This window comes from Tachysurus fulvidraco, chromosome 2 (genome assembly GCF_022655615.1).
Source record: "Tachysurus fulvidraco isolate hzauxx_2018 chromosome 2, HZAU_PFXX_2.0, whole genome shotgun sequence".
NCBI lineage: Eukaryota > Metazoa > Chordata > Actinopteri > Siluriformes > Bagridae > Tachysurus > Tachysurus fulvidraco.
In genome coordinates this window covers 20,917,691-20,945,069 of record NC_062519.1, presented here as the reverse complement: position 1 = coordinate 20,945,069, position 27,379 = coordinate 20,917,691, and the positions used below count along the sequence as shown (strand labels likewise).

At 40.5% G+C, this 27,379-nt stretch overlaps 1 protein-coding gene across 4 annotated transcripts in view; it reads left to right on the top strand.

Moving 5' to 3' along the window:
• slc4a10a (solute carrier family 4 member 10a) overlaps positions 1 to 27,379 on the top strand; it is a 43,273-nt gene that overhangs the window by 3,557 nt on the left and 12,337 nt on the right. For 2 of the 4 annotated variants that reach the window (XM_027171465.2, XM_027171461.2), the window contains exons 2-14: positions 3,074 to 3,100; positions 11,821 to 11,902; positions 12,181 to 12,324; positions 12,432 to 12,573; positions 17,618 to 17,778; positions 17,878 to 18,066; positions 19,802 to 19,890; positions 20,029 to 20,186; positions 20,597 to 20,684; positions 20,758 to 20,904; positions 22,611 to 22,711; positions 23,740 to 23,914; positions 24,003 to 24,136. In XM_027171465.2, coding sequence (XP_027027266.2) covers positions 3,074 to 3,100; positions 11,821 to 11,902; positions 12,181 to 12,324; positions 12,432 to 12,573; positions 17,618 to 17,778; positions 17,878 to 18,066; positions 19,802 to 19,890; positions 20,029 to 20,186; positions 20,597 to 20,684; positions 20,758 to 20,904; positions 22,611 to 22,711; positions 23,740 to 23,914; positions 24,003 to 24,136 — 1,637 coding nt within the window. Of the gene's footprint in view, positions 1 to 3,073; positions 3,101 to 4,160; positions 4,471 to 11,820; positions 11,903 to 12,180; positions 12,333 to 12,431; positions 12,574 to 17,617; positions 17,779 to 17,877; positions 18,067 to 19,801; positions 19,891 to 20,028; positions 20,187 to 20,596; positions 20,685 to 20,757; positions 20,905 to 22,610; positions 22,712 to 23,739; positions 23,915 to 24,002; positions 24,137 to 27,379 lie in introns of those variants that run through there. The other 2 variants (XM_027171463.2, XM_047807231.1) reach the window with 2 other exon arrangements.

Here is a 27,379-nt window from a genome sequence, read left to right as displayed (position 1 = left end):
GGTGTGTTTTCTGCTTGTTTGGAATGAATAAGCCTGGACACCTTTGGATTAAGGAATTAATTGGTGAGTGTTTAAATGAAATCCAAGTGTATTTGACCCAGTCTCCATTTGAGTCTACAATTCCTTTGTTTATTGCAGAAGTATATTGAAGAAAATCTTCCTGGTTTATGGGTAGTAGGTATACATGAGTTAGCACTGAGTTCAAAAGATATCTATAAGAGAGCTTTAAAGGTTTTATTATGTAATGAATGCATGAGAGGTGGATTGTTACTCAAAGGAACATTGGAGGATCTGCCTGTTAGTTTGTTTAGCCTTTGTAAATGAGATCCTGTCAATTAGTTAATAGATTTGTTCATAATTGATGTGGAGCATATCCTATAAACACTAGCGGATGTGATGCCAGATCATTATAGGCCACTGTATACTGTACACACAGTCACACATTCATTCAGACCTATAGGCAATTTAGTGTACCATGTACACCTACACATTTATTGTTCAGAAGAGGTGCGAGGAAACCAGAGGACACCCAGAGAATGTGCAAAACTCTGTCATGACAGCATCTTGAGGTTGAACAGGGAATCCTGAGCTGTCTACATGTCTGGGACATGATCTGTTTTAGAAAACGTTGTTTTAATATAATGCATTATTAAGTGACAGAGACATGGTGACACAGCAGGTAGCGTAGCGTGTTACATAGACCCGGGCATATTACAGCCCCTGGGTCACATCCAGCCCTTTGGAAGTCTCTGTCCAGCCCGTGTGAATTCAGTGAGTAATTGGAAATCAAATGTAAATAAATGTACATCATGAACACAATACAACTGCATTGCTTTTATTTTGAAGGTTACTGCTACTTTTTTAACTTAGGCAAGTGTGTGTCTGCACACCTTCACAGTAATGTGTTGTACTCTCTGAGTTAGGTAAATATTTATCTACCGAAGTCAGATGTAAAGCCTTGTGTGAAATACAGATTGCTCTGTTTAAGGATCACAGTTTGACTGAAACACGCAGAGAAACACAAGACTGACGCACAGCATCGTCAGGATGGTCAGCGAAAGGGATGGCAGCCGGGAGGGAGGGAGGGATGTGTTCACGGGCACAATGAAATTTGTAAGTGACTGAAATTAAAATGGAACAGAAATTGGATTTTTTTTCATTCATACATTTTACATTCTCATATCATTCAACCAGACTTCAGTGCACTTGACAGACTGGATTTTTCTGACTGCACAAGAAAAAAACTGAAAAACATCAAGAACGCTTTTTTTTTTCTTTTTTTCTTTTTTTTTTTTACTGTAAATGAATTGCTGGTCTTTATCGCACTTATTTTCAGTATTGTTTTAAGTTTAAAAGTATGTTGCATTAAAAATAAAATAAAATAGTGATGCAATTATTGTTGTTTCTACTTTTTTTTATTGCTATATTTGACCTTCTCCACATTTTCATTGAGTTATTGTTACGTAGTCTAAAAGATGTAGCTAATCAAAGTGTTATAATTTAATGCTTTTCAGTGAGGCATTCTGTTTTGTTGGCTTGTTTGTCCATGCGACAAAATTCTCATCGGTGCAATATCTAAATGTTTGTAGCGTTTATAAGGGATTATATTGTAGCAGCAATTTTGCTGCAGCAAAATCGATCCAAAACGGGTCACATGGATTTTCTACAATAGCTTCTTATCTATTATATATATATATATATATATATATATATATATATATATATATATATATATATATATATATATATATATATAAAGGGTATGTCAGGCATACAAATCAAATTAGTAGCACAAAGGACTAGATTCCTCTGTGCTGAGCTCTGTGTGTTCTGTTATTACGGGTATCTGTTATTGGTCGAATTAAAATTATTCATGAGTCATTAATTGGCTCTGATGTGTGGAGTAACAAAATATTTCTGTACAATCTGCAGAGCTCACGGAAATATTACACACACACACACACACACACACCCAGTGTAAATGCACTCTGGGTAACGCACACTGAAGCTTTGATAAGTGAGAGAACAGTTTCACTTCACTGCACATCCTGTAGTAGGCACTGTTTCAGACTGCATGCATCATTAACACTTACAACTGGGCCAGGATTCAAGTTAAGAACATGTTGAAACATGTTAAAAGGGATGAAAATAGACATATATAAAACATTTGAACCAACTTTCAGGGTTAACTCATCCCATGTCTGCATATGTTCTGGTGACAAAGTGTGTATGTTGAGGAGTCAAGTAAAGTTCATTCATTCATTCATTCATTCATTCATTCATTTTCTACCGCTTATCCAAACTTCTCGGGTCACGTGGAGCCTGTGCCTGGCATCGAGGCAGGATACACCCTGGACGGAGTGCCAACCCATCACAGGGCACACACACACTCTCGTTCACACACACACACACTCAGACACTACGGATAATTTTCCAGAGATGCCAATCAACCTACCATGCATGTCTTTGGACCGGGGGAGGAAACCGGAGTACCCGGAGGAAACCCCCGAGGCACGGGGAGAACGTGCAAATTCCACACACACAAGACGGAGGCGGGAATCGAACCCCCAACCCTGGAGGTGTGAGGCGAACGTGCTAACCACTAAGCCACCATGTCCCCCCAAGTAAAGTTTTTCTGGTTAAATTAATCTGTGACTGAATGTAGAAGCTGCTTTGTTCTAAACACCATTTTTCATCATCTGTTCTGTGCATGAGTGTTGAGACCTGAGTACTGATGTGGTGTGGGGGGTCGGGGTGGGGTGGTGTAAAACGAGTCATGCAGGGTGAGCAATCTTTAATTTTTTTAATCTTTAGTTCAGAGAGGAAACTAGGAACCATCATGTTCCTATTTCTACTGTAATCAATTTGTTCCATGGATGTGCAGTTTTCTGACACATGGTACTGGGTTTTGGACTTAAGCCCTGCGTTTATACATCAAGCACAATCCCAGATTGAGTCATCTGAAAAGCATTAACCTTTATAATATAAAAACACAGACCAAATACATTGTGTGAGAATGTGTCTTTGCAAATCCTTCTGAGCTCCTTTAAATTCCCTCTGTGTCTTTTTGCAGGTTCAAAGCCCTGTGAGCAGCGAAGGGGTGAGTGTTCATACTGACCGTATCTGTGTCCGGCATGGTGCATGTTCAGTGTGCATGAGAGAATGGGCTTGTACGACTGCCGATTGATTTGGTTCACTGTATCACACCCGTGCTCTGCGGCTGGGCTTCAGTCGGATCGAAAATGCGGAGGTCACAGATATTTGCACAGTAACCATAGAGACAGATGTAAAATTGTCCTGATAATAATTATCTGTAGGGTTGCCAGACTGAGATGAAACCAGATAGATAGAGAGCGAGAAATAAGTGTCAGTCTAATACCAGTTTTAAACAAATGAAAAGTAACAACCTTTGTAAAATTATCCAATAAGCGTTTAAAGAAAGAAGACTGACGGTTAGTCTAACATTTATTGAGGGAATAGATACATACAATGGCTATATTTATCAAACATAAGCAAATGTATTTGCTCCAGAGTTTCCGTTCAATCTGTCTATTTTCACATAAAAATGTCTGAGTGAGGGATAAAAGATTGAGAGAGAGAGAGAGAGAGAGAGAGAGAGAGAGAGAGAGAGAGAGAGAGAGAGAGAGAGAGAGAGAGAGAGGAAGTGGGAGTGGTGTTATAATAGTGTTCGAGCAGGAGAGGTTGCAATTTTGGTCATTGGTAGAGCAAAGCTAGCCAAAGGCCCTGACAAACAGACGGCCACACAGGGGGAGTTTGAACTGCTCTTGTAGTCATGCTGATCTGGGATCTGTGTTAAAGATTTGCTCTTTTCTTTGTCACCCCAGCCCAAGGCTTTTAGTCATATTTACACATCAGTTATGTGCAGCTTTAAATATTAAAGTCATTATGAATAACTGATAATATTGTGCTGTGCCACAGCATTCTAAATAAGCATGTGCTACTTCTCTACATATCCCAGAGTGCAGTAGTTGTCTTTAAGGAGGATGCTAAGACATCAAGAAGGCACAAGGAGAGGAGACAGAGAGGAGGGAGCTTTGGTTTAGCACACACACACACACACACACACACACACACACACACACACACACACACACACACACACACACACACACACACAGAGAGAAACATTCATCAGACATACACACACACCAACAAAACACATGAGCTTAGGCTGCAGTCCACGCAGTCAGTGATGTCAATGCTTAAACGTCCCTCCTGATTGGTGGATGGAGGATTCTCGGGGGGGAAAAAAAAAACAGGCACACAGGCTGGAGATCACAGTCGGACGGGTTTGCTGTGCTGAAAGGCTTGTCTTGGCGTGAGGCTCGAGCCTGGTGAGGAGTGCCAAAGCACCAGCTCTGCCTGGAGTTCACCAGCCGCTGAAGCAGGCACCAGCGGGTACACAGCATGCAGCAGCGAGCCTCTGAGCGCAGCAGCTTTAACTGCCAGGTAGGACCAAAACCTCAGAGTTCCTCAGAACTGGTGGAAAAACTCTGACCAACTGACACAACTGCTGTGCCCTTGAGTGAGTTTATTTTTAATAGGTGGAAGATTGTGTACTAATGTGGTGCATCTAAGAGATTGGGCTGTATTGTTAGTTTAGTGTTAAATATGATAATATAGGATGACATATGCTAATGCATTCTGGGTATTAGGACAGGTTTATACAAATGTAACAGCTTAGCCAGAAACACAAGCTTTATTCAAAGCTTCCTTCTTTCACTCTGCTACTGTTTGTTTCTCCTCCCTCTGATGATCACCAGTCTGTGTCTTTCTTCTTCCTTCCTTCTGCCTGTCCTTTTCCATTTCCATACCACTTTGCTCTTGCTTGGTGAAAACATAACTGACAGATCGAGTACTTGATTCGTGCATTTACACATTGAGAAAGTTGGAGCTCCCAATTCCATGATCTTTAGACAAAAAAAACTAATAACAGACTAGACGATGCACATGTGCATGGATGAAACGACAGACAGAGATCAGAGCTTAAACAGCTTGTTACTGATTCATACATGGATGCTACGAGTTTCTATTCAGACATTAACAAGACAACATTGTTGATGTATGATTAAGTGTTGTGATTGTGCTGATTTGGCACAGTTTGAGTGTGTAAGCTTGACACATCGACACGTCATGCGTATGTGGCAGAGTGCTCCACCGTTGGCTCCATTAAAGGATACTGATGCTGAGCTCCTTATCGCCATGGCAACCAGGGCCATCTGTAGGGATCAGATCCAAGGCTTTCAGCCAATCACATGGCTTGGATCCTACCCCCTCCATTCCTGATAATCTCCTCCTTTTGCTTCATTTGGCTGAGGCTTCTGCACAATCACATAGTCCAGACGCCCGAAACACTCACACATTTACATGCTGTCACTTGTACACACACACACACACACACACACACACACACACACACACACACACACACACACACACACACACACACACACACACACACACACACACACACACGGAACAGATTTATGTAGGGGGAAAAACATTCAAATATGGACCGTGTTGCATTCTGTCACTGGTTATTTAGCTCTCCTTTCTGGGTTCTTCTGGTTTCTGCAATTTTAATTTGGCCTGATCATGATGCTGTCACTCATCTATGGAAATGAGCTTTTTGTACACATCAATCAGCCACACAATAATTTGCTCTGAATACTGCAGCACACAGAATTGGGTCACAAGGCTCATTTGTCCTAGAAAACCGCATAACAGTCCATGTTTCACTACCGAGAGATTAGTATGTAGGGACGGTGCACATGTATGAGAAAGAGAGAGACAGAGTTAGAAGGAGACTAAAGCTATTTTTTATTATTTATCACGCACACGAATACTAGACACAGACATAGATGCTGGCTAGATCTGTCTTTCTCAGGATTTAAAATATGTTGTCTTTGACTTTGTGAGCCTTTTTCTAAGATATGACATGTGTCATGGTATAAAAACACAAACAGCTGATTTGATATTATAACTTAACACCTAATCTTTATAGTTCACAAATGTAGAATTCCTAACTGAGGTATGCTGTAATGATCTGTAGTGTTGTGTAACTCTATACTGTTTCACGCCAAGCCACTGTAATGAGTCCTGACCTACAGTCATTAAGCCGTACTCTCTGTTCGACACAAAACGCCTATACACATTAAACTCTTATGATATAATAAAAGTCATTTAGCAGCTATAAATGAAGTCGAATTTTCATTAAGATTCCTGGTTAATTGTGAAGATGCCAATCTTGTGTTGAATAAAGCACTTAAATTCATATGCCTGCCATATTAGAAGCATTATATTGTATATATGTTTACACACAATGATCATTAGTCAGTAGTTTTTATGGTCCCTTGTGCTTGTGTACATGCCTGACTTCAGGGCCTGTTCTTAATGAGCCGACGGATGCTGATCTGGACCAGAGCATCACTGAACTACTCAACATTCTGAGGTGCAACTTAGTGGCCTTGGATGGATCGCAACATAATGTCCCAGAAGTGTTCTATTAGATTTAGGTCAGGCGGGCATGAGGGCCATGACCGCAATTATCATTGTGCACCAGGAGGAACCCAGTACCCTCTACACCAGTGTAGGTTCTATACTCTAATATACCCTAAGATACCTAATGGCAGTTAGGTTGATGTTGTCTAACCTGTAGAGGTATGTTTATCCCTCCATGGATATGCCTCCCCAGACCATCACTGACCAATCACATAACTGCTCATGCTGAACAATGTTAGAGGCAACATACAGTAATGTCCTTTCATATCTGTCACATGTGCACAGGGTGAACCTGCTCTTATCTGTGAAAAGCACATGGTGCCAGTGGCAGACCTGCTAATTCTGCTCTAAGTCAAATACCAATCAAGTCCTATGGTGCCGGACTGTAAGGAGAGGGCCCTTTAGAAAACGTCAAGCCCTCAGACCACCCTGATGAAGTCTGTTTCTGATTGTTTGGTCAGAGAAGTTCACACCAGTGGCCTGCTGGAGGTCATTTGGTAGGTCTATGGCACTGCTCATCCTGTACCTCATTACAGATACCAGTCCTGCTGATGGGTTAAGGACCTTCTACAACCCTGTTCAGCTCTTCTAGAGTAGCTGCCTGTCTACTGGAATCTCCTCCATGATCTTTGCTGGGAGACACAGCAAACCTTCTGGCAATAGCACGTACAGTATTGATGTGCCATCCTGGAAGGGTTGGACACCCTGTGCAATCTCTGTAGGGTCCAGGTATCACCTCATGCTACCAGTAGTGATACTGACCCTGGCCAAAATGCAAAACTAGTGAAAAAGTTAGTAAAGATCGGGAAGTAAAACATGACAGTGGCCTCCACTTGTAAAACCTTTCCTGTTTTGGCGGTCATCGTATTGTTGTCTCTGTTGTGTACCTGTTGTAATTGTATTAACTGATTAACAAGCTCCTCTGCTACTTAACTGACCAGATATCCCATGGTTTAATTGACTTGATCCTATATATATATATATATATATATATATTTAAATATATATATATATATATATATATATATATATATATATATATATATTTAAATATCTTTTATCATGAACACTGACCTTAACTGAGGCAAGTGAGACCTGCAATTCTTTGGATGTTGTTGTGGAGTTTTTTGTGACATCTTGGATGAGTCGTCTCTGTGCTCTTGAGGTAATTTTGGTCGGTCGGCTACTATTAGGAAGGTTCACCACTGATCCATGTTTTCACCATTTGTGTATAACGGCTCTCACTGTGGTTCACTGGAGTCCCAAAGCTTTAGAAATGGCTTTATAACCTTTTCCAGACTGATAGATCTCAATTATTTACTTACTTATTTGATCCTGAATTACTTTGGATCTCGACATGTTGTGTAGCTCTTGAGGATCTTTTGGAATACTCAAACCTGCCCACCTGGCACCAGCAACCACACCAAAGTCAGTGCTGATTGATGAAGAACTGAAGCTCTTGCCCTGTATCTGCATGTCTTTATGCATTGTGGGTCTGCTACATGATTGGCTGATTGGAATATTACATGAACTGTCTGTTATGACTCAGGTCACTGTACCTTACTGCTGCAGATGTTTAGTCTGTTTTGTAGGTTATGTATGCAAGAGATGGAGAAAGATATGCCTTCTATACAGAACCTTTGGGGAAAAAGAGCTTTTAAAACAGATGAGGCTGTATGGGTTGGTGTAGTGTGCATGCATATTTAATGTTACAATAGCATCAGAGCATGTAGCTTCTGTACATCCTGTGTCTTCAGCGCTACCAATTTAGATGAAAGGAAATTGATAGTATGAATAAAACAATATGAGCTTATGCTTTGACTTCTGGTTGTGTTTTTTGCATGGGACATTTAACAAACCTGTATCCACACTGCTGTCCTGCTGATATTTCCTTCATACAACAATGACCTTGAATATACAAGGCTGTGTGGTGGGTGTATGTTTTTCTGCACACTGATGAGTCTCTAAGCATTGTGAGTCTTTCCTTTATCAAAATGTAATGCTGTGGGGTCCTGGTAACATGATGTTGTGCGGTGCATGCTGGGTAGGACAAGAAAGGACAGAATGAGAGATGATAGAAAGGTTCTGCATGATGGAGAGGAACATGAGTGGCGGGAAAGTGTGAAGAAATGGAGGAAATATATAATATATGCTGGAGATAAGCCAAGGGTGCTTTCAGGTCTAATGTTACACTGTTTTACGGGAAGCTTCTTACTAATAGAATAATCAGACCCACAGAGTGTGTCATAAGTGTTTATTAAGCACTTGTGTGTTCGTGTTTGTGTGTGCTCATTGTTTAGTGCCAAACAGGTGTCTTCATTCTTAAACATAGATTTTTTTAAAGCTCTTTTGATGCTGTTTATGTATTAAAACAGCATACAGCACAGAGCGTGTCCTTCAAATCACCTCTGTGAGCTCAACTGAACGAGAGCTGAGGTCTCAGGCTGATGATGTCACTGACAGACTGGAAACGATTTCCCTAGGGTTTTTTTGGGTTAGGGTTAGGGCTATGTTTCCATGGAGATACCGGGTTCTCATTTATGGCTGTATCACAGACATGACAGCTCAAGGACCAGACATCTCAGCTGATACACAGTCAGAACAGTGTGAATCACATTAGCAACACTATGTTACAGCGACAATCTATTTTTCGATCCTTTGCAAATTGGTTCATAGATGGATTGGAGAAAAAAATTGGGACCACCACAAAAAAAAAAAACTCCAGCAGATATTTATGATCATTGACCGTCTTCCTACAGCGTTGCTTGAAAAACAAACAAATGCAGTGTGAAAAAAACACAGTGGTGTTTTTGTGTCCTGTCTATTTTTCTGACATTGACACAGATCACACAAATCTGTTGGTTTTTGTTAATATTCTGGTCCCAGTGTGTACATCTTCACTTCTAACACACACTGAAAAAAAGCTTACTACAAATGCATACATTGGTTCCATGTGAATGAACTAAGTAATATTAACACAATTTAAATTCAAATTCAATTTATTTGTATAGCACTTTTTACAATTCCCATTGTCTCCAAGCAGCTTTTCAGAAGTATAGAAACAAAAGAGAAAAAAAATAAAAATAAATGAATACATACATACATACATACAATTAAAGTTTCAAAGTAATTTAAAAATATTCATTTAAAATTTATAATACAGTGTATCTATCCTTATCACCAATGAGCAAGGAAATTCTTGCCAGGTTTCTCCGGGCGGCTCCATGCACAACAATCCCTTGCTGTTCCATGTTTTGGCCATTTGTGTATAACGGCTCTCACTGTGGTTCACTGGAGTCCCAAAGCTTTAGAAATGGCTTTATAACCTTTTCCAGACTGATAGATCTCAGTTACTTTCTTTCACATTTGTTCCTGCGTTTCTTTGGATCTCTGCATGTTGTGTAGCTCTTGAGGATCTTTTGTTCTACTTCACTTTGTCACTCAGGTCTTATTTAAGTGATTTCTTGATAGTGAACAGACGTGGCAGTAATCAGGCCCGGGTGTGGATAGAGAAATTAATCTCAGGTGTGATAAACCACAGTTATGTTTTAACAGGGGGGCAAATACTTTTTCACACAGGGCCATGTGGGTTTGGATTTTGTTTTCCTTTAATAATAAAAACCTTCATTTATAAACTGCATGTTGTCTTTACTTGTGTTATCTTTGACCAATTTTGTCATTTTTCTTGATGATCTGAAACATTAAAGTGTGACAAACATGTAAAAAAAATAAAAAAATCAGGAAGGGGGCCAACACTTTTTCACACCACTGTATAAAGTGAAAAGCAATGGGCCTAAAACAGAACCTTGCGGAACACCGAACATTACCATAGTTTAGAGTAATCAATATTTAGTATTGATCTGTCAAATAAGACCTGATCCAGGAGAGAGCTGTGCCTTTAACACCAACAACATGTTCTAGCTTATCAAGTAGAATAACATGGTATCAAAAGCTGTACTATGATCAAGCAAAACCAGCAAAGAGACACAACCCTAATCAAAGACCAGTAACAGGTCATTTAGCACTTTAACCAGCGCTGTCTCTGTGCTATGATGAGGCCTAAATCATGAACATTATTCCTATGTAGGTCTGAACATAACTGCTAAGCTACAACCTTTTCTAGGATCTTGGAGATAAAGGGAAGTTTGATATTGGCCTATAGTTGGACAGCTGGGTTGTGTCGAGGTCAGTTTCTTTAATCAAAGGTTCGATAACCGCTAGCTTAAAGATTTCGGCACCAAGCCAGTGCTAAGGGAGTAATTTATTATCTTTAAAATGGGTTGGATATCTACTGGTAATAACTGTTTAAAGAAATACATGGGTAAGGGATTCAGTATGCAGGCTGATAATTTTGAAGAAGAAATCTGTGACAATAAGTCAGTCTCTTGAAGGGGATCAAAACCACATCCTCTTGTTAATCCTCTCCTGAACCACAGACAACGTCAGAGGCGTCTTAGCTGGGCTCAGGAGAAGAATAACTGGACTGTCCGGTGGTCCAAAGTCCTCTTTTCAGATGAGAGCAGGTTTTGTATTTCATTTGGAAACCAAGGTCCTAGAGTCTGGAGGAAAGATGGAGAAGCTCATAGCCCAAGTTGCTTAAAGTCCAGTGTTAAGTTTCCACATTCTGTGATGATTTGGTGTACAATGTCATCTACTGCTGTTGGTCCACTATGTTTTTTTATAAAACCAAAGTCACTGCACCCATTTACCAAGAAATTTTAGAGCACTTCATGGTTGCTTCTGCTGAGCAGCTTTTTAAAGATGCTGATGTCATTTTCCAGCAGGATTTGGCACCTGCCCACATGCCAAAAGCACCAAAAGGTGGTTAAATGACCATTGTGTTGGTGTGTTTGTCTGGCCAGTAAACTCAGCAGACCTGAACCCTATAGAGAATCTTTATAATGTAATCTTTATAAATCTCTAATTTTTATGACAGCTTCCACAGTTTAACATGCAAACAGCTGAAGATAAAATCTCTGTCGGTGTGAACATAGCATTATGTGGTGGTATCTGATGATAACGAACGTACATATTAACATGATATGTATCAATTCTGGCTGTAAAAGAAAAATATTTTTAGAGGTAAATAATAATGTAATCATTTCTTTTTGGTGTTTGTGCTTGTGTGCATGCATTATGAGCTTGGTTTATGTTATTTTTATACAGGTCCTGTACAGTATATATACATGGATAAGTAAATTCACTAATCTCCTCACATACACGTATGTGTGTGGGTGTTTGTGCGCTTGTGTGTACGTGTGTGTGCACGGTTGTGTTTTTGTGCATGTGTGTGTGCAGAGAAATGATGAGGAGGCAGTGTTGGACAGAGGTGGGACTCGCTCCATGCTCAATACCAACTTTGAGAAAGAGGAGCTAGAAGGTAGAAATTAATAGTTCTTAAATTTTAATTTAAACTCTGTGTGTGTGTGTGTGTGTGTGTGTGTGTGTGTGTGTGTGTGTGTGTGTGTGTGTGTGTGTGTGTGTGTGTGTGTGTGTGATTTTTCTTACTGCTTTATCTCAGATGTATTTGGAATGTGTTGTGGTAGTCAGACAATCATAATTTCTCAACTTTTAAAAAAAAAATGTGTACCAGGAGACATCACTAGACATAATTTGCCATAAGCATGCATTGATCTTTATGACTGCTTTTTGTTGTAGGCCACCGTACGCTGTACATTGGGGTGCATGTCCCACTCGGTCGGAGGTCACACAGGCGACATCGTCACCATGGACACCGTCACAGGAAGAGGTCGAGAGAAAGAGACTCAGGAACTGATGATGGCAGAGAATCTCCATCGTACAGTAAGTGTGTGAGTGAGAATTCTGCACAAAATGAAAGGCTCGTTATGTTGCTTCTTCAAATCTCTTTTACCCCCCCACCAAATAAAAAAATCTCCCACCCCCCACAGCAGACACTCCATCTCAGAGGGTGCAGTTTTTGTTGGGGATGGAAGATGAGGATGAGGAGCACATTCCTCATGCACTCTTCACTGAACTGGATGAGATTTGTCTGAGAGAGGGAGAGGATGCCGAGTGGAAAGAGACTGCAAGGTACAACAATAAGCACACAAACACACACACACACACACAAGCGTGCATATACACACGCATACATGGACACACAGACACACGCTTGCAAGCATGCACACACACAACCACACACTTGCATACATACAGTATGCTTGCAAGCATGCACACACATGAATACGCACACAAACACACAGAAATACTATGAAGCTTAGAATTCTATGAGCTATATATAATTTCATGAGACATTGTTTTACTCTGAATGCTTTCTGTGGAAACGTTGCTAAATAAATGTCTCATGGAATTATATATAGCTCATAGAACTTTTAACGTCTGGCCTTCGCTTCAGAGCCCCAAATACCAGGCACCAGAACAGCTTCTTCCTCCAGGCAATTTACATCATGGACAGTGTAATGTTCCACCATTACTGTATGCAACAATAATGTGCAATAATCTTACATTTATTTGTTACCATCTCCATCTTAGTACATCTCTGCACTTCATTCTATTCTATTAAATCCTATCATCTATAGCACTGAGGACTGCACATACAGTGCAAAAATACAATTTATTTTTAAGTTTTTTTTTTTCTCTATTTGTATTTATTGTCTATGTTGTTGCTGTTGTCTCTGTGCACTGGAAGCATATGACACTAAAACAAATGCCTTGTATGTGCAAGCACACTTGGCAATAAAGCTGCTTCTGCTTCTGAAGACTGTTAGGGTAGATATTCAGTCTCACAACCTCACACTGCATTTATACTGTGAACATGTTTTATATATCAGATGTTAAATCTCACCATCTGTTCTGTTCTTTATTTTCGCTGCCTGTCTTTTCCACACTATGTGTATATTTAGCTGGATTTTGCGATTTTTTTTTTTTATTATTTATTTATTTATTTTTACATTATTGATGTTTGAGAATGCTTTTCTAATATAGTTTATCAGTACAGAGGTAAATGTTTTATATTAATGACTTACTTATGTATATGAATAATAGACGTGTGCGTTGCGGCTGGAGTTAATCCTCACCTGAGGATGGAGAAAATCCTGACAGATTTTTTTTTTCTCTTAGTGTAATTTGTGTAATCTAAAGTGAGTCATATTGCAGATTGATTTGTGTAATGAGCACATAGTACATTTTCTCCCCTCCCCATTTCCTATGGAAAATAAACAGAGTGGGGATTGATTTGCTTTGAACAATTGATCAGTGCAGTACGCTGGTTCCTGTGTGTCCGAGTACATCCTCTTTGATAAAAGCACAGTGGCCCAATGATCTGTTGTTACTCATATTTCACTGTGTGTTCACTGTGTTCCATTCACTTCTTCTTCACTTACACATTATTTTCATTATACTGTGTACTGTAGCATCGTGTACAGAGGAGGCAGGAAGTTTCATTCCGATGGACTGTAATATGCACCTTTACAAAGTGCTGAAGCTTTCCCCCAATTTTCTCCCTGATTTGGTCATCTGCCAATTGCTGCCCACTAGCCAGCGCTCCCCTATAACACGGTCACACAATTATTTATTTATTTATTGCCGTTGGGGACACGGTGGCTTAGTGGTTAGCATGTTCGCCTCAGACCTCCAGGGTTGGGGGTTTGATTCCCGCCTCCGCCTTGTGTGTGTGGCGTTTGCATGTTCTCCCCGTGCCTCGGGGGTTTCCTCCAGGTACTCCAGTTTCCTCCCCCGGTCCAAAGACATGCATGGTAGGTTGATTGGCATCTCTGGAAAATTGTCCGTAGTGTGTGAGTGTGTGATTGAATGAGAGTGTGTGTGTGTGTGTGTGTGTGTGCCCTGTGATGGGTTGGCACTCCGCCCAGGGTGTATCCTGCCTCGATGCCTGATGTCGCCTGAAATAGGCACAAGCTCCCTGTGACCCGAGAAGTTTGGATAAGCGGTAGAAAATGAATGAAAGATGCCGTTGATGATGATATTTTTTATTTGCTGTATTTATGACACTGCTAAATATATGGGACACTATGGACAACTTGCCTGATTATACTAACAGTGGACATTCAAAGACACTGCCACCTTTTCTAGTGTCTGTTCCTGTCTATATATGGTGTTCTTTTTGTCCGTTGCGTTGCAACAAGAGGAACAGGAGATGTTGAAAGAGAGGAAGCATCAAACTTAAAGCTTATCTGGCCTCCCGTGTGGATAATCTTGCCATTTGCTTTGAATAGAGGATACATGGAATATGGGAATTTTGACCTGTACTCTCAGAAGTACGGTTATCGTTAACTCAGAAAAGCTATTACAGACGGCGGATGTTCGATTTCATGTCCAGCCAAGTGATAAATAAGTTTGAACTCCTTTGATTTGACACAACAGTATCCGAGTATGATCCGAGGTATTAGCATGCCCACATACTAGACCTTATCATTTCACATAGTCTTCCTGTATCTGTCTCAGAAATAATTGATATTTGCATTTCGCACCACTTTCCTTTTATTTTTTGGATTTACTTCCTTTTTCTGTTATCAAATCTCCTGCTCCAGCCTGCAGCCACCGAACCATCACTTCCACCAACACTAGTTTCTACATACAGAACAAGTTAGGTTCTCCTCTGTGGATTTAATCTTCACTCTCTATTCCACCTGCTCAGGGAGTTTGGACCCCATTGCACCTTTCAATTTCAGACCTATGAAAGCCAAACCTGACCTTTAGCTTAATGATAGCACATGTTCCGTCAGTCTTAGTCTTTCTGACTACCATAATGGCTAAAAACCAAAAGATGCTAAATGAACGTACTTCTCAAGTACTTGATTGAAAGTAATTTCCATCAGCTTTAATCGTCCTAGGGTGTTATTTAATTCACTTCAGTCTGTTAAGAATCTGTCTTGTAATGTTCTGAAACATGTATCAAGGTCGACTTGTGATGAATTTCTCAATCATTTCGTTGACAAGTCTGTTCGTCTGTTAGGCAGAACATTTACACTACTTCTGATGCTCTTCTATTATGCCCATGTTTATGTTTAATATGTTTGAGCCAGAGTCAGTATCTCTCTTCTCTGAGGTGGTCCAGCGGTTATACACAACTAACTGTCCTTTGGACATTATTCCATCCAGTGTTGAAACAGGTTTTTAACATTGTGGGCCCGTGTCTCCTCTAGTTTATTAACAGCTGTCTTAGTTCAGGGTCTGTCCCAGATGTCTTTAACAATGCTATGGTCACACCTCTTCTCAAGAAATCCAGTCTTGATCCTGAAGTACTGTCTTACTTTAGACCAGTGTCTCAGTTATCTTTTTTTAATCTAAGGCTTTAGGAAAACGCTGTTTTTATCCAGTCACAGTACATATTCAAGAGGAATTCCAAGAGAACATGGCTTTAGAACAAGTCATAGCACTGGATACTCTCTTGAATACTGTCTACAGAATGACATTCTCTTGTCCCTGTGCTGCTCGTGATGTTGGATCTCATTGCAGCATTTGATAATGTTGACCACTCGATTCTCCTGAAGAGAATCAAGGTTCCGTACTGCAATGTTTCAGGTCACATTTAACAAACAGGACTTTCACTGTTTTGATAGGTGATCTCTTGTCCTCCCCAGCCCCTTTGACCTCTGGTGTTCCATTTTGGGCCCTGTTCTATTTTCTCTGTACAGTGCATGCTGCCACTAGGGTCAGTTTTTTTTCAAAGCACAATGTATTTCATTTCATTTGTATGCAGATGATTTACAAATGATTTGTGGAAAATTCTTTTGTTGCACTTGATTCCATCCTCAGATGTTTGCATGATATCAAACTCGGGTTGTCACAGAATGAGGATTAGAATGTATTCTGTTTGGCATCTCATTTTTCCCAGTTTAGATGCTGCTGGTCTGGAAGATGTTGATTGAAGATTATTGATACACTACTTATGCTATAGTCAATCAAGCTTGTCTGCATCATCTGCAAAATTCTGCAGTTCGTATGCTGAAAAATACTTGCAAACATGATGACATCACACCAATACTGCATTCCCTTCACTGGTTTCCGGTACAGTTCCAGAATCAGTTTGAATGTTGATGTTTGTTTTTAGTGCAATTAATGGCTTGGCACCTTCTTACCTACAGTATGTAAGAGAGTTAGGTTTTAACAAAAAAATTGAGTTTTACATTCCGCTGACCAAAACTCTTAAACTCTGGAATACCCTCCCCTCTGAGTTGCTTAATATCACTAACCTACCTTTAAATCCAAACTTAAGACTCACTTATTTAGAACGGCTTTTGGTTTATGATCATATTCTGGGTTTTGTGTATTTTATTGCCATTTGATTTGCCATCATATTGTAATAGGTGTTGTTTTGTCATTTATTTAAATGCTGTGAAGCACTTTGGTTCAACTGGATTGTTGTATGGTGCTATATAAATATATAAGTGATTGATTGATTGATTGATTGATTGATTGATTGATTGATTGATTGATTGATTGATTGATTGATTGATTGATTGATTGATTGATTGATTGATTGATTGAACAGCCTTCCAGGTGAAGGTGAATGATAACATTTTATTTCACATGAAACTTTTCAAATCAAAATCTCAGGGCAGCATAACACACTCAGACAAATGCACCATCTGTCATTTTCCTCGTACACAAACTCACAGATACCCCTGACTGATACACTGATTGACAGGGCAGAGTGAGTAATGCCGCACGTCACATTCGCAGCTCTCGTTGAGATTTGACGGCAATCCATGGAAAGCGTAAAACATTAAGTCATTGAAACCAACCAGTGCATGCTGGGAAATTAGAAGTCTCAATAATTATTCATGATCGTAAACAAAAAGACAGCTGTAATGACAGACATCCTGCGATGTGGTAAACAACAGATAAAAAGAAACAACACGAATAAAAAACAACTTGTGAATATAAAATTTAAAAATCAGGGCATCTAATACTGTGTGTCAGGGTTATGCCAATTATTTCTAAACTACATTACCCCATCATCCCTGCACATCACATGACCTGGCCACATCTCTCACTAGCACCAACACCTGTCCTTGTGTACATTCATTTTGTCTGCTATATGTTTGTTTTAATCCATTTCCTTCATTTTATCGTGTTATGTTGGTCTATGTAGGTGGCTGAAATTTGAGGAGGATGTGGAGGACGGAGGGGAGAGATGGAGTAAACCCTATGTAGCCACACTGTCTCTGCACAGCCTGTTTGAGCTGCGTAGCTGCATCCTCAATGGTATCGTCATGCTGGACATGAGAGCTAACTCGCTGGAAGAGATATCAGGTGTTGTAAACCGTTACAAGACTTCTTCCAATGGAAAAAGAAAAACACAATGATATTACTGTTTTATTCAGCTTGCTTTTGTCTCTTCTGAATGGACAGACATGGTTCTCGACCAGCACGAGATATCGGTCACAATCGGAGAGGAGGTGCGTAGGAAAATCCGCACTGCTCTTCTTAAACAGCACCACCATCAAAACCAGAAGAAACTGGCCAACCGCATCCCCATTGTCCGCTCGTTCGCTGACATTGGAAAGAAGCAGTCTGAGCCACACTCTATGGATAAAAACGGTACTAGTCCTCAGCTTAAGTCAACTAAATTCAGAAGGTGTTTATTTTGCTATAGAAAAGAGAGTGTACATGATCAGTGAGTCTGCTACAAGAACTGACAATTTTTGTCAATAGTACTACATTGATACAACTGATATTAATAATAATATTTTATTTATAAAGCACTTTAAAAACAGCCACAGCTGTAAACAATAAAATTAAGATAATAAATATGTAGTCAAATACTTATTCATTCATTCATTTTCTACCGCTTATCCGAACTTCTCGGGTCACGGGGAGCCTGTGCCTATCTCAGGCATCATTGGGCATCGAGGCAGGATACACCCTGGACGGAGTGCCAACACATCACAGGGCACACACGCACACTCTCATTCACACTCTCTCTCTCTCACACACACACACACACACACACACACACACACACACTACGGACAATTTTCCAGAGATGCCAATCAACCTACCATGCATGTCTTTGGACCGGGGGAGGAAACCGGAGTACCCGGAGGAAACCCCAGAGGCACGGGGAGAACATGCAAACTCCACACACACAAGGCGGAGGCGGGAATCGAACACCCAACCCTGGAGGTGTGAGGCAAACATGCTAACCACTAAGCCACCATGCCCACTGTACTCAAAACAGAAAAATATAATAAATCAACAACAAATACAATAAATGAACAAAAGCTATAGGACATAAGCAGGAATAAGAGATTAGACACTGCAGAAACAAAATGGAATAGAACAATCTATAGAAATAATTCGTGCCTATACAAAAGCCAGGAAATAAAAATGAGTTTCAAGTTTGGTTTTAAACATGGAGACTGTTGGCGACTGTCTAATGTGCGGAGGAGGCAGGTTGTTCCATAGCCTAAGGCCAGTTGCAGTGATGGCTTGGGCAGGACTGTAAAACAAATAAAAGATGGAGTAAGGCAAAGATTGATGTAATGTGGTAATTTTTCCTTTCTCCAGTTGCAGCATTTTGAACCAGCTGGAGATAAGAGAGACAATGAGACTGGTTTACACCAACATAAAGTGCATTTCAATACTCCAGCCAGGCATGGATTACCATCTCAAAGTGCTGCCTAGACATACACATAGACTATACAGGGAATGGAATAGAATCCTACTGTTTGAATTAGTCCTGATTTACAACTCCCACAGATGCGCTCTGACCCCCGACATGCCCCAGGACTGCCAAGCTACCACAGATTTGGCTAGTTAAGTACTCCGTGACTGCCAACCTTATTTACAATCTGCATTAAATTTTATACATTTCTACAAGAGTGTCAGAGTGCAGTGATAAAAACAGACCCAAATGCAGGATAGCCAAAAAAAAACAAACACAGACAAAACCAAAGACAACAAAAGACAAGGATTCCGTGGCACAGCTAAATAGAAAATGAGTGAGTGAGAGTGAGTGAGTGAATTACATCTGTGTAGCTGTGTAAGTAAAGTGCTATTATTTAATGGATATAATTTAAGCAGCTTCAGACCAAATTGTTCATCTGTATACACCAATCATCCATAACATTAAAACCATCTTCCTAATGTTGTGTAGATTGTACAGCATTTTGTTTTGATGATGATGTTTTTTTTTTTACAATCCTTCAGAAACTGATTTGTTCCTCACATTTGATGTCTCAATCTTGATTCTTATTTCTAATTATGGTTCACCAGGTATTTGGTGTGATTTTTTGGGATCATTTGAATGAGCAGTGTTCTTTGCTGTTCTCAGGTCAGATGGTGTCTCCTCATTCACAGCCATGCTGCACAGAAGGCCGAGGCGATGGCAGTCGAGAAAACAGTGCAGTAGACTTCAGTAAGGTAAAAGCCCTTTCTACACCCACACCGATTCTCAAGAGGAATGTCATATGAAACCCGAGACTGTGTGGAAACATAACCCAAGTGAAAACAGGAACTTGTCAGCGATATATGTAACTGCATCTTGTTTGCATTTTGCAGATAGATCTCCATTTTATGAAGAAGATCCCACCTGGAGCAGAGGCATCAAACATCCTGGTTGGAGAACTGGAGTTCCTGGAGAAGCCAGTGGTAGCGTTTGTGCGTCTTTCTCCAGCTGTGCTGCTCAATGGCCTGGCTGAAGTTCCAATTACAACTAGGTGTGGACCAGGAAGAACATGAAAACTCATACGAACACAAATATGAAGAAATGGGAGAAGTCACACTCTATACCAGAGGTGTCCAATCCTATTTGGAAAGAGCCATTTTGGGTGCAGGTTTTTATTCCAATCAAACAGGAGCCACACCTGAGTCTACTGAAAGCCATGATCTGATAAACTGATTAATTACTGTATTTGGAAATAGGTGTGTCTTTTCCTTGAATAGAATGAAAACCTGCAGATAAGATTGGACACCTTCGTTCTAAGAATACTGTATATATTTCTTGTCTTGAACCTTTAGAAATTAATTGACCTAAAATATTTGGGGACTATTGCTATAATCTCATTCAAACTGCTGTATATTTTATTCCTCTTTGTTGTTTCTACTGCATATTTGTGGTTATCTTCAGATTTCTGTTTATACTGCTGGGGCCGATGGGCAAAGGGCCTCAGTACCACGAGATTGGACGGTCCATTGCCACGTTAATGACGGATGAGGTGAGTGCCATTTCCCAACATTTCACCATCTTCCTCATTTGCCTTTGCATTAATTGTTCCATGTCTTTTCAAGGTGTTCCATGATGTGGCATATAAAGCGAAGGACCGTAGTGATTTGGTTGCTGGAATTGATGAGTTTCTGGACCAGGTGACAGTGCTACCTCCAGGAGAGTGGGACCCCACTATCAGAATAGAGCCACCCAAGAATGTGCCCTCTCAGGTAACACATAAAACATTCGCAAAGGTACGGTCTACACATCATTTTATAGAAAATGTAGGTCTTTTGGGGCAAACTGACTTAAAAGTTTAAAAGTTCAATAATACAAAAAGTAACTGTTGTGACATGAGATTTCTATATGGCATAATTTCAGTAATGAACATGGAATATGAATAAAGCATTGTGTTAGTTCAGGCAGGCCACGCAGTAAGCTGCATCAGCTGCTAATCAGCTGTCCACAAGGCGCACCAATCCAGCACGACTTCCGTAATTTCCCTCCTTTAAATCCTCGCCTTTGAGCGCACCTACGCATCACCGCTGCTGCGATCCAACACCCTCCTCCGTCCCCGACTCCTCCAGCTAGAACCTGTCGCCAGTGCCGATTAAATTCTTCACGTAAAAAATTCGCACAATTTCGGTCCTGATTCTGAGCTGTAATGGGGGGTCTATTCATTCCCCAGCGCTGCCTCCCCGCCCCGTCTGTGAACTGACTGAATAATGGTAGTATTATATATATATATATATCTATATATATATATAATATATATAATATATATATTATATATATATATATATACCGAGTCTCAAAGTGGCCTTTTTTCCCCATAGACTCCCATTATAAATTTCGGAGGTTTACAACTCTGCAAGCTTTCGAACTATCTACACCAAAGATGGCCAGCTCCTTTAGGGTGATACTCTGAACAAAGGTTTAAATTGGTGTATCGACTGGCCTTTCGGTTGTGCCGCAGCCCCGCCCACAAAATATGCAAAATCAAAAAACTTTTTACAACATGGACATGTGACATATCAAAACACTCAGAACAATGAGGGGAACTTCCTCAAGGGTATTCTGATGATGTCACATGATCTCACGTGATGTCATGTGGAAAAAAAAATCGCAAAACATGGGCATATGTTATATCAAAACAGTCAGCACAATGAGGAGAACTGCCTCACCTGTATTCTGGTCACATCATGTGACGTCACGTGAAAAAAATTAATTAGCACAACATGGACATGTGACATATCAAAACACTCAGCCCAATGTGGGGAACTTACTCAAGAGTATTCGGATGATGTCACATGCTCGTCTCCAATTACCTCTAAATGTTTTGGCACCCTAGCTTTCTGTCCATTTGCCTCCAAAAGTAACACTAACCCTTTTGTCCGTTCGCCTCCAAAAAGCACCAGCCTTTGCGAATACTTTGCCAAAGCCAACATCAAAGTTTGTCGCGACAAACTTTACAAATCTAGTTACATTTATGTTTACATTTACTGTATGGCATTTGGCAGAGTGTGTTACAGAAATGCTCTGAAGTCTGTATTAATGTACACATCCTGATACTGGTTCAGTGAGTTAGGGACTAAGATTATCATCAGTTTAAAACCTCTGCTGGGCAGAAAAATATATCTGAGTCAAGTAGATAGTACACAAAAGTCACAATCATGTAATACCAATAGGGAGTAGATTTAAGATAGAACAATTTAAAGCTCATAAACTTAGTCATTAGTTACAATTTGCATGGATTATTGTCCGTCTATAATTTCTAGTTTTTGTCCTACATCTGAAAGTACCTAAAAAAAAAACTATGCACAACTCAAAGTATGCAGTGAAATTCTGAATTCTGATTCCACTTATGGTTTCACTGTGAATGAATAGTGATCGAGGTTCATAAAATTGTTGTTCCTGCTCTATTTCTCTTATCTAGGAGAAAAGGAAAATTCCTCCCCTACCTAATGGAGTAACTGATCTGGGAGAGACAGAGGAACATGGAGGGCATGGAGGACCTGAATTACAGCGCACAGGAAAGTAAGTGTGTGTGTGTGCATGTTATTGTGGGGTGGATGGGTTTTGAGGTGGTTTACCAGCATTCTAGATGAGAATTCTCTGGTAAGATAAAACAACTCCAACTGTTCAGCTAAAATGATATGCAATACGAATGAAATAATTCGGAGAACATAGTCTGTGAAGCACTTCAGGAAAGATTAAGAACTAGAGACTTTCAATCATCACCTTGAAATATGTGCCAGGATTGGGTCTTCCAGCAGGACGTTGATCCAAAGCATGCCTAAGCAAAGTAAGAAAATAGCTTTAAGACAACAAAATATTGGAGTGGCCATCACAGGAGGCTCCCACAGAAGATTTGTGGATTGAACTGAAAAGCAGGACTGAACAAGCAGGGCACCAAATCTTTATTAGAATGACATAGAAGCATAGAAGCCTTTATTATCGCCACATATACATTACAGCACAGTGGAATTCTTTTCTTCACATACCCCAACTGACGAGGTTGGGGTCAGAGTGCAGGGGCAGCTATGATACAGCGCCCCTGGAGCAGGGAGGGTTGAGGACCTTGCTCAAGGGCCCAGCAGTGGCAGTTTGGCTGTGCTGGGCCTTGAACCCCGATCCTCCGAACAACAACCCGGAGCCTTAACCAGTTGTTGAAGCCACCACTGCCCCACATCTTAGTTATCAGAAGTAAATTAATGGATCTTCTGTAACAACTGACAATTATAGATTATAAATCATTGCCAGATAAAATAGTAAAATAGATAAAATGTCATCTACCTAGGAATCTAAGTTGCTTTATGTTCTGGGGCTAATGCTGTTTTGTTTCTACCAGGGTGGCATTTAGCTGCTGCCTGTTCTTTAGTCTATATCAGACCTTAAGTATTTTTCTGAGACATTAATTCTGAATAAACAAATATAAATGAAGTATTGAATGAATAATCAATTTAGTGTTAATGTTAGAGTTACTATAATACATGCAATGATGTATATCATTTTTCACTGTGGAAGGAATTGCTGATATATATAGGTTCTATCTGGTTCTTCAGGATTTTTGGAGGATTTGTCCTTGATGTAAAACGCAAATCTCATCACTACCTGTCTGACTACACTGATGCCATCAGCCTACAGTGTCTAGCCTCCTTCCTGTTCCTCTACTGTGCCTGCATGTCTCCTGTCATCACTTTTGGGGGCCTGTTGGGAGAGGCCACGGAGGGTCGAATAGTAAAAACACAATCTTCATTTGCTTTATTAGCACCCATGCCTATAGACAAAATGTAATTCACATTAATGATCTGTTTGTGTCTTTCAGAGTGCTATTGAGTCTTTGTTCGGTGCCTCTATGACTGGAATAGCATACTCTCTGTTTGCTGGGCAGCCTCTCACTATACTGGGCAGCACTGGTCCTGTTTTGGTGTTTGAGAAGATCCTCTTCAAATTCTGCAAGTGAGTAATGCTTATGTTTAATACCCGGCTTTAGGAATCAGAAAATTTTGGTTTTGTAATAAGGCAACATTCTCAAAATTTGCAAAGGAATAAACAATTTTTTAAATGTAATTGTTTATTTTCCATTTATGAAATCTTTTGCACAGTTGTAGTTTATCTTTAACTACAAATAGTTTTGTTAATGTGAGGTCAGGATCTAGTTAATCGTTGACTAGTATATGAGACATAAAAGTAATACATTTAATACATTTATATACCCCACTATTTCTAAGCAAACCTTTGCATGGATCATTTGTTATGGTTCATATTGTCATTCTGAGGAAAGGAACATCAATTTTAAATACCAGTATTAGGATAGAAACATTTTCAAGCCCTAATTGGGTGGTGTTGTTCAAAAGGAAACATTAAATTAATTTTGTCATGTATTTTCTCTGCCACTGTCCAAGTGCATTTTGTTTTGGTCCAAGTTTAATAAATTAATTATATAAGTGAGTGTCTTCATAAGTGTGTGTGCCCTGCGATGGGTTGGCACTCCGTCCAGGGTGTATCCTGCCTTGATGCCCGATGACGCCTGAGATAGGCACAGGCTCCCCGTGACCCGAGGTAGTTCAGATAAAGCGGTAGAAAATGAGTGAGTGAGTGAGTGAGTGAGAGAGTGTCTTCATAAGTGAAAATGTCCATATTGGACCCAATTGGCCATTGTGTCATTAATCCTCGGTGTCGTGTGACTCATTAGTGTTACAAGGTCTCATGTGTGAATGGGGAGCAGGTGTGTTAAATTTGGTGTTATCGCTCTCACTCTCTCATACTGGTAACTGGGAGCTCAACTTGGCACCTCATGGGAAAAAAAACTCTGAGGATCTGAAAAAAAGAATTGTTGCTCTACATAAAGATGTGCAGGCTGTCGAAGATGGCCAAGACCCTGAAACTGAGATGCAGGACGGTGTCCAAGACCATACAGTGGTTTAACAGGACAAATACAGAACAGAACAGAACAGGCCTCAGAACAGGCCTCGCCATGGACGACCAAAGAAGTTGAGTGCACGTGGTGAGCGTCATATCCAGAGGTGGTGTTTGGGAAACGTATGACGTTGACGTATGAATGCTGCCAGCATTGATGGTGTCAAGCCTGTGTGGCTGTAACCAGGTGCGGAGTACAAAGACAAGTGTGTCTTGGTTACAGTCAAGCATGGTGGTGGGAGTGTCATGGTTTGGTTCTGCATGAGTGCTGCTGGCACTGGGCAGCTACAGTTTATTGAGGGATCCATAAATGCCAACATGTACTGCAACATACTGAAGCAGAGCATGATCCCCTACCTTTGGAGACTGGGCCGCAGGGCTGTATTCCAACATGATAACGACCCCAAACACACCTCTAAGACAACCACTGCCTTGCTAAAGAAGCTGTGGGTAAAGGTGATGGACTGACCAAGCATGTCTCCAGACCTAAACCTTATTGAGCATCTCTGGGGCATCCTCAAACAGAAGGTGGAGGAGCGCAAGGTCTTGAACATCCACCAGCTCCGTGATGTCATCATGAAGGAGTGACAGATGACTCCAGTGGCAAACTGTGACACTCTGGTAAACTCCATGCCCAAGAGGGTCAAGGCAGTGCTGGAAAATAATGGTGGCCACACAAAATATTGACACTTTGGGCCCAATTTGGACATTTTCAGGTAGGGGTGTACTCACTTTGTGGCCAGAGTTTTAGACATTAATGCTGTGTGGGGTTATTTTCAGGGGACAGTACATTTACACTGTTATACAAGCTGTACAATCACTACTTTACATTGTAGCAAAGTGCCATTTTTTGTAACTAACCGAATAAAACCAAAGAAACCCGAGGTGAGGAGAAATCTATGCAGAGTTAACCCACTGAAGTCCGTTGGACCAGACAACATTCCTGGCTGGGTGATCAGGGAATGTGCAGAACGGCTAGTGGATGTTTTCACTGATATCAACATTTCCCTGAGCAAGGCTGTTGTTCCTACATGCCTCAAGACAACCACCATCATCCCCCTTGCCAAAGAAGTCTTTAGTTTCCTGCCTCAATGGATCTCAGTTTCCACCTTCACTGGATCCCGATGCCATTGCCACGACCCTTCATCTGGCCCATACCGACTTGGACATTTCCAGCATTTTGGCAGATGCTCTTATCCAGAGTGACTAACATTATCTCTTCTTTTTTTATACAACTGAGCAATTGAGGGTTAAGAGCCTTGCTCAGGGGCTCCAACAGTGGCAGCTTGGTGGAACAAGGATTGAACTCACAACCTTCCGTTTAGTAGCCCAACACCTTAACCACTAGGCTACCACATGCCCTACATATACATACATACATACATACATACATACATACATACATACACACACACACATACATACAGTTGTATGCAAAAGTTTAGGCACCCCTGACCATTTCCATGATTTTTATTTATAAATATTTGGGTGTCAGCAATTACATCTATCAAATAACTGAAGGACACTAGTAATATTTCAGTAGTAATATTTCAGTCGTGAAATGAGGTTTATTGTATTAACAGAAAATGTGCAATATGCGTCAAAACGAAATTAGATGGGCGTATAAATTTGGGCACCCCAACAGAAAAATCACATCAATATTTAGCAGAGCCTCCTTTAGCAGAAATAACAGCCTCTAGACGCTTCCTATAGCCTGTAAGGAGTGTCTGGATGAATGTATTTTGGACCATTCCTCCTTACATAACATCTCCAGTTCAGTTAGTTTTGATGGTTGCCGAGCACGGACAGCCCGCTTCTCATCACCCCACAGATGTACAATGATATTCAGGTCTGGGGACTGTGATGGCGACTGCAGAACATTGTACTTGTTCCTCTGCAGAAATGCCCCAGTAGATTGTGAGCAGTGTTTTGGGTCGTTGTCTTGTTGAAAGAACCAACTTCAACTTTGTGACCGATTCCTCAACGTTATTCTCAAGAATCTGCTGATATTGAGTGGAATATCACCATCCTTTGCCTCTCCAATATTTCATGTGGCCTGCCACTTCTGCCCTTAACAAGAACTGTGCCTGTGGTCTTCCATTTCCTCACTATGTTCCTTACAGTAGACACTGACAGCTAATACCTCTGCGATAACTTTTTGATAGATCAAAATAAAATTGCTGATCAAAACATGAAAATCATGGAAATTTTCAGGGGTTCCTAAACCTTTGCATAAGTCCTTAGCTCTGTTTTGTTTTATGTAGCACCATGGTCCTGGAGAAA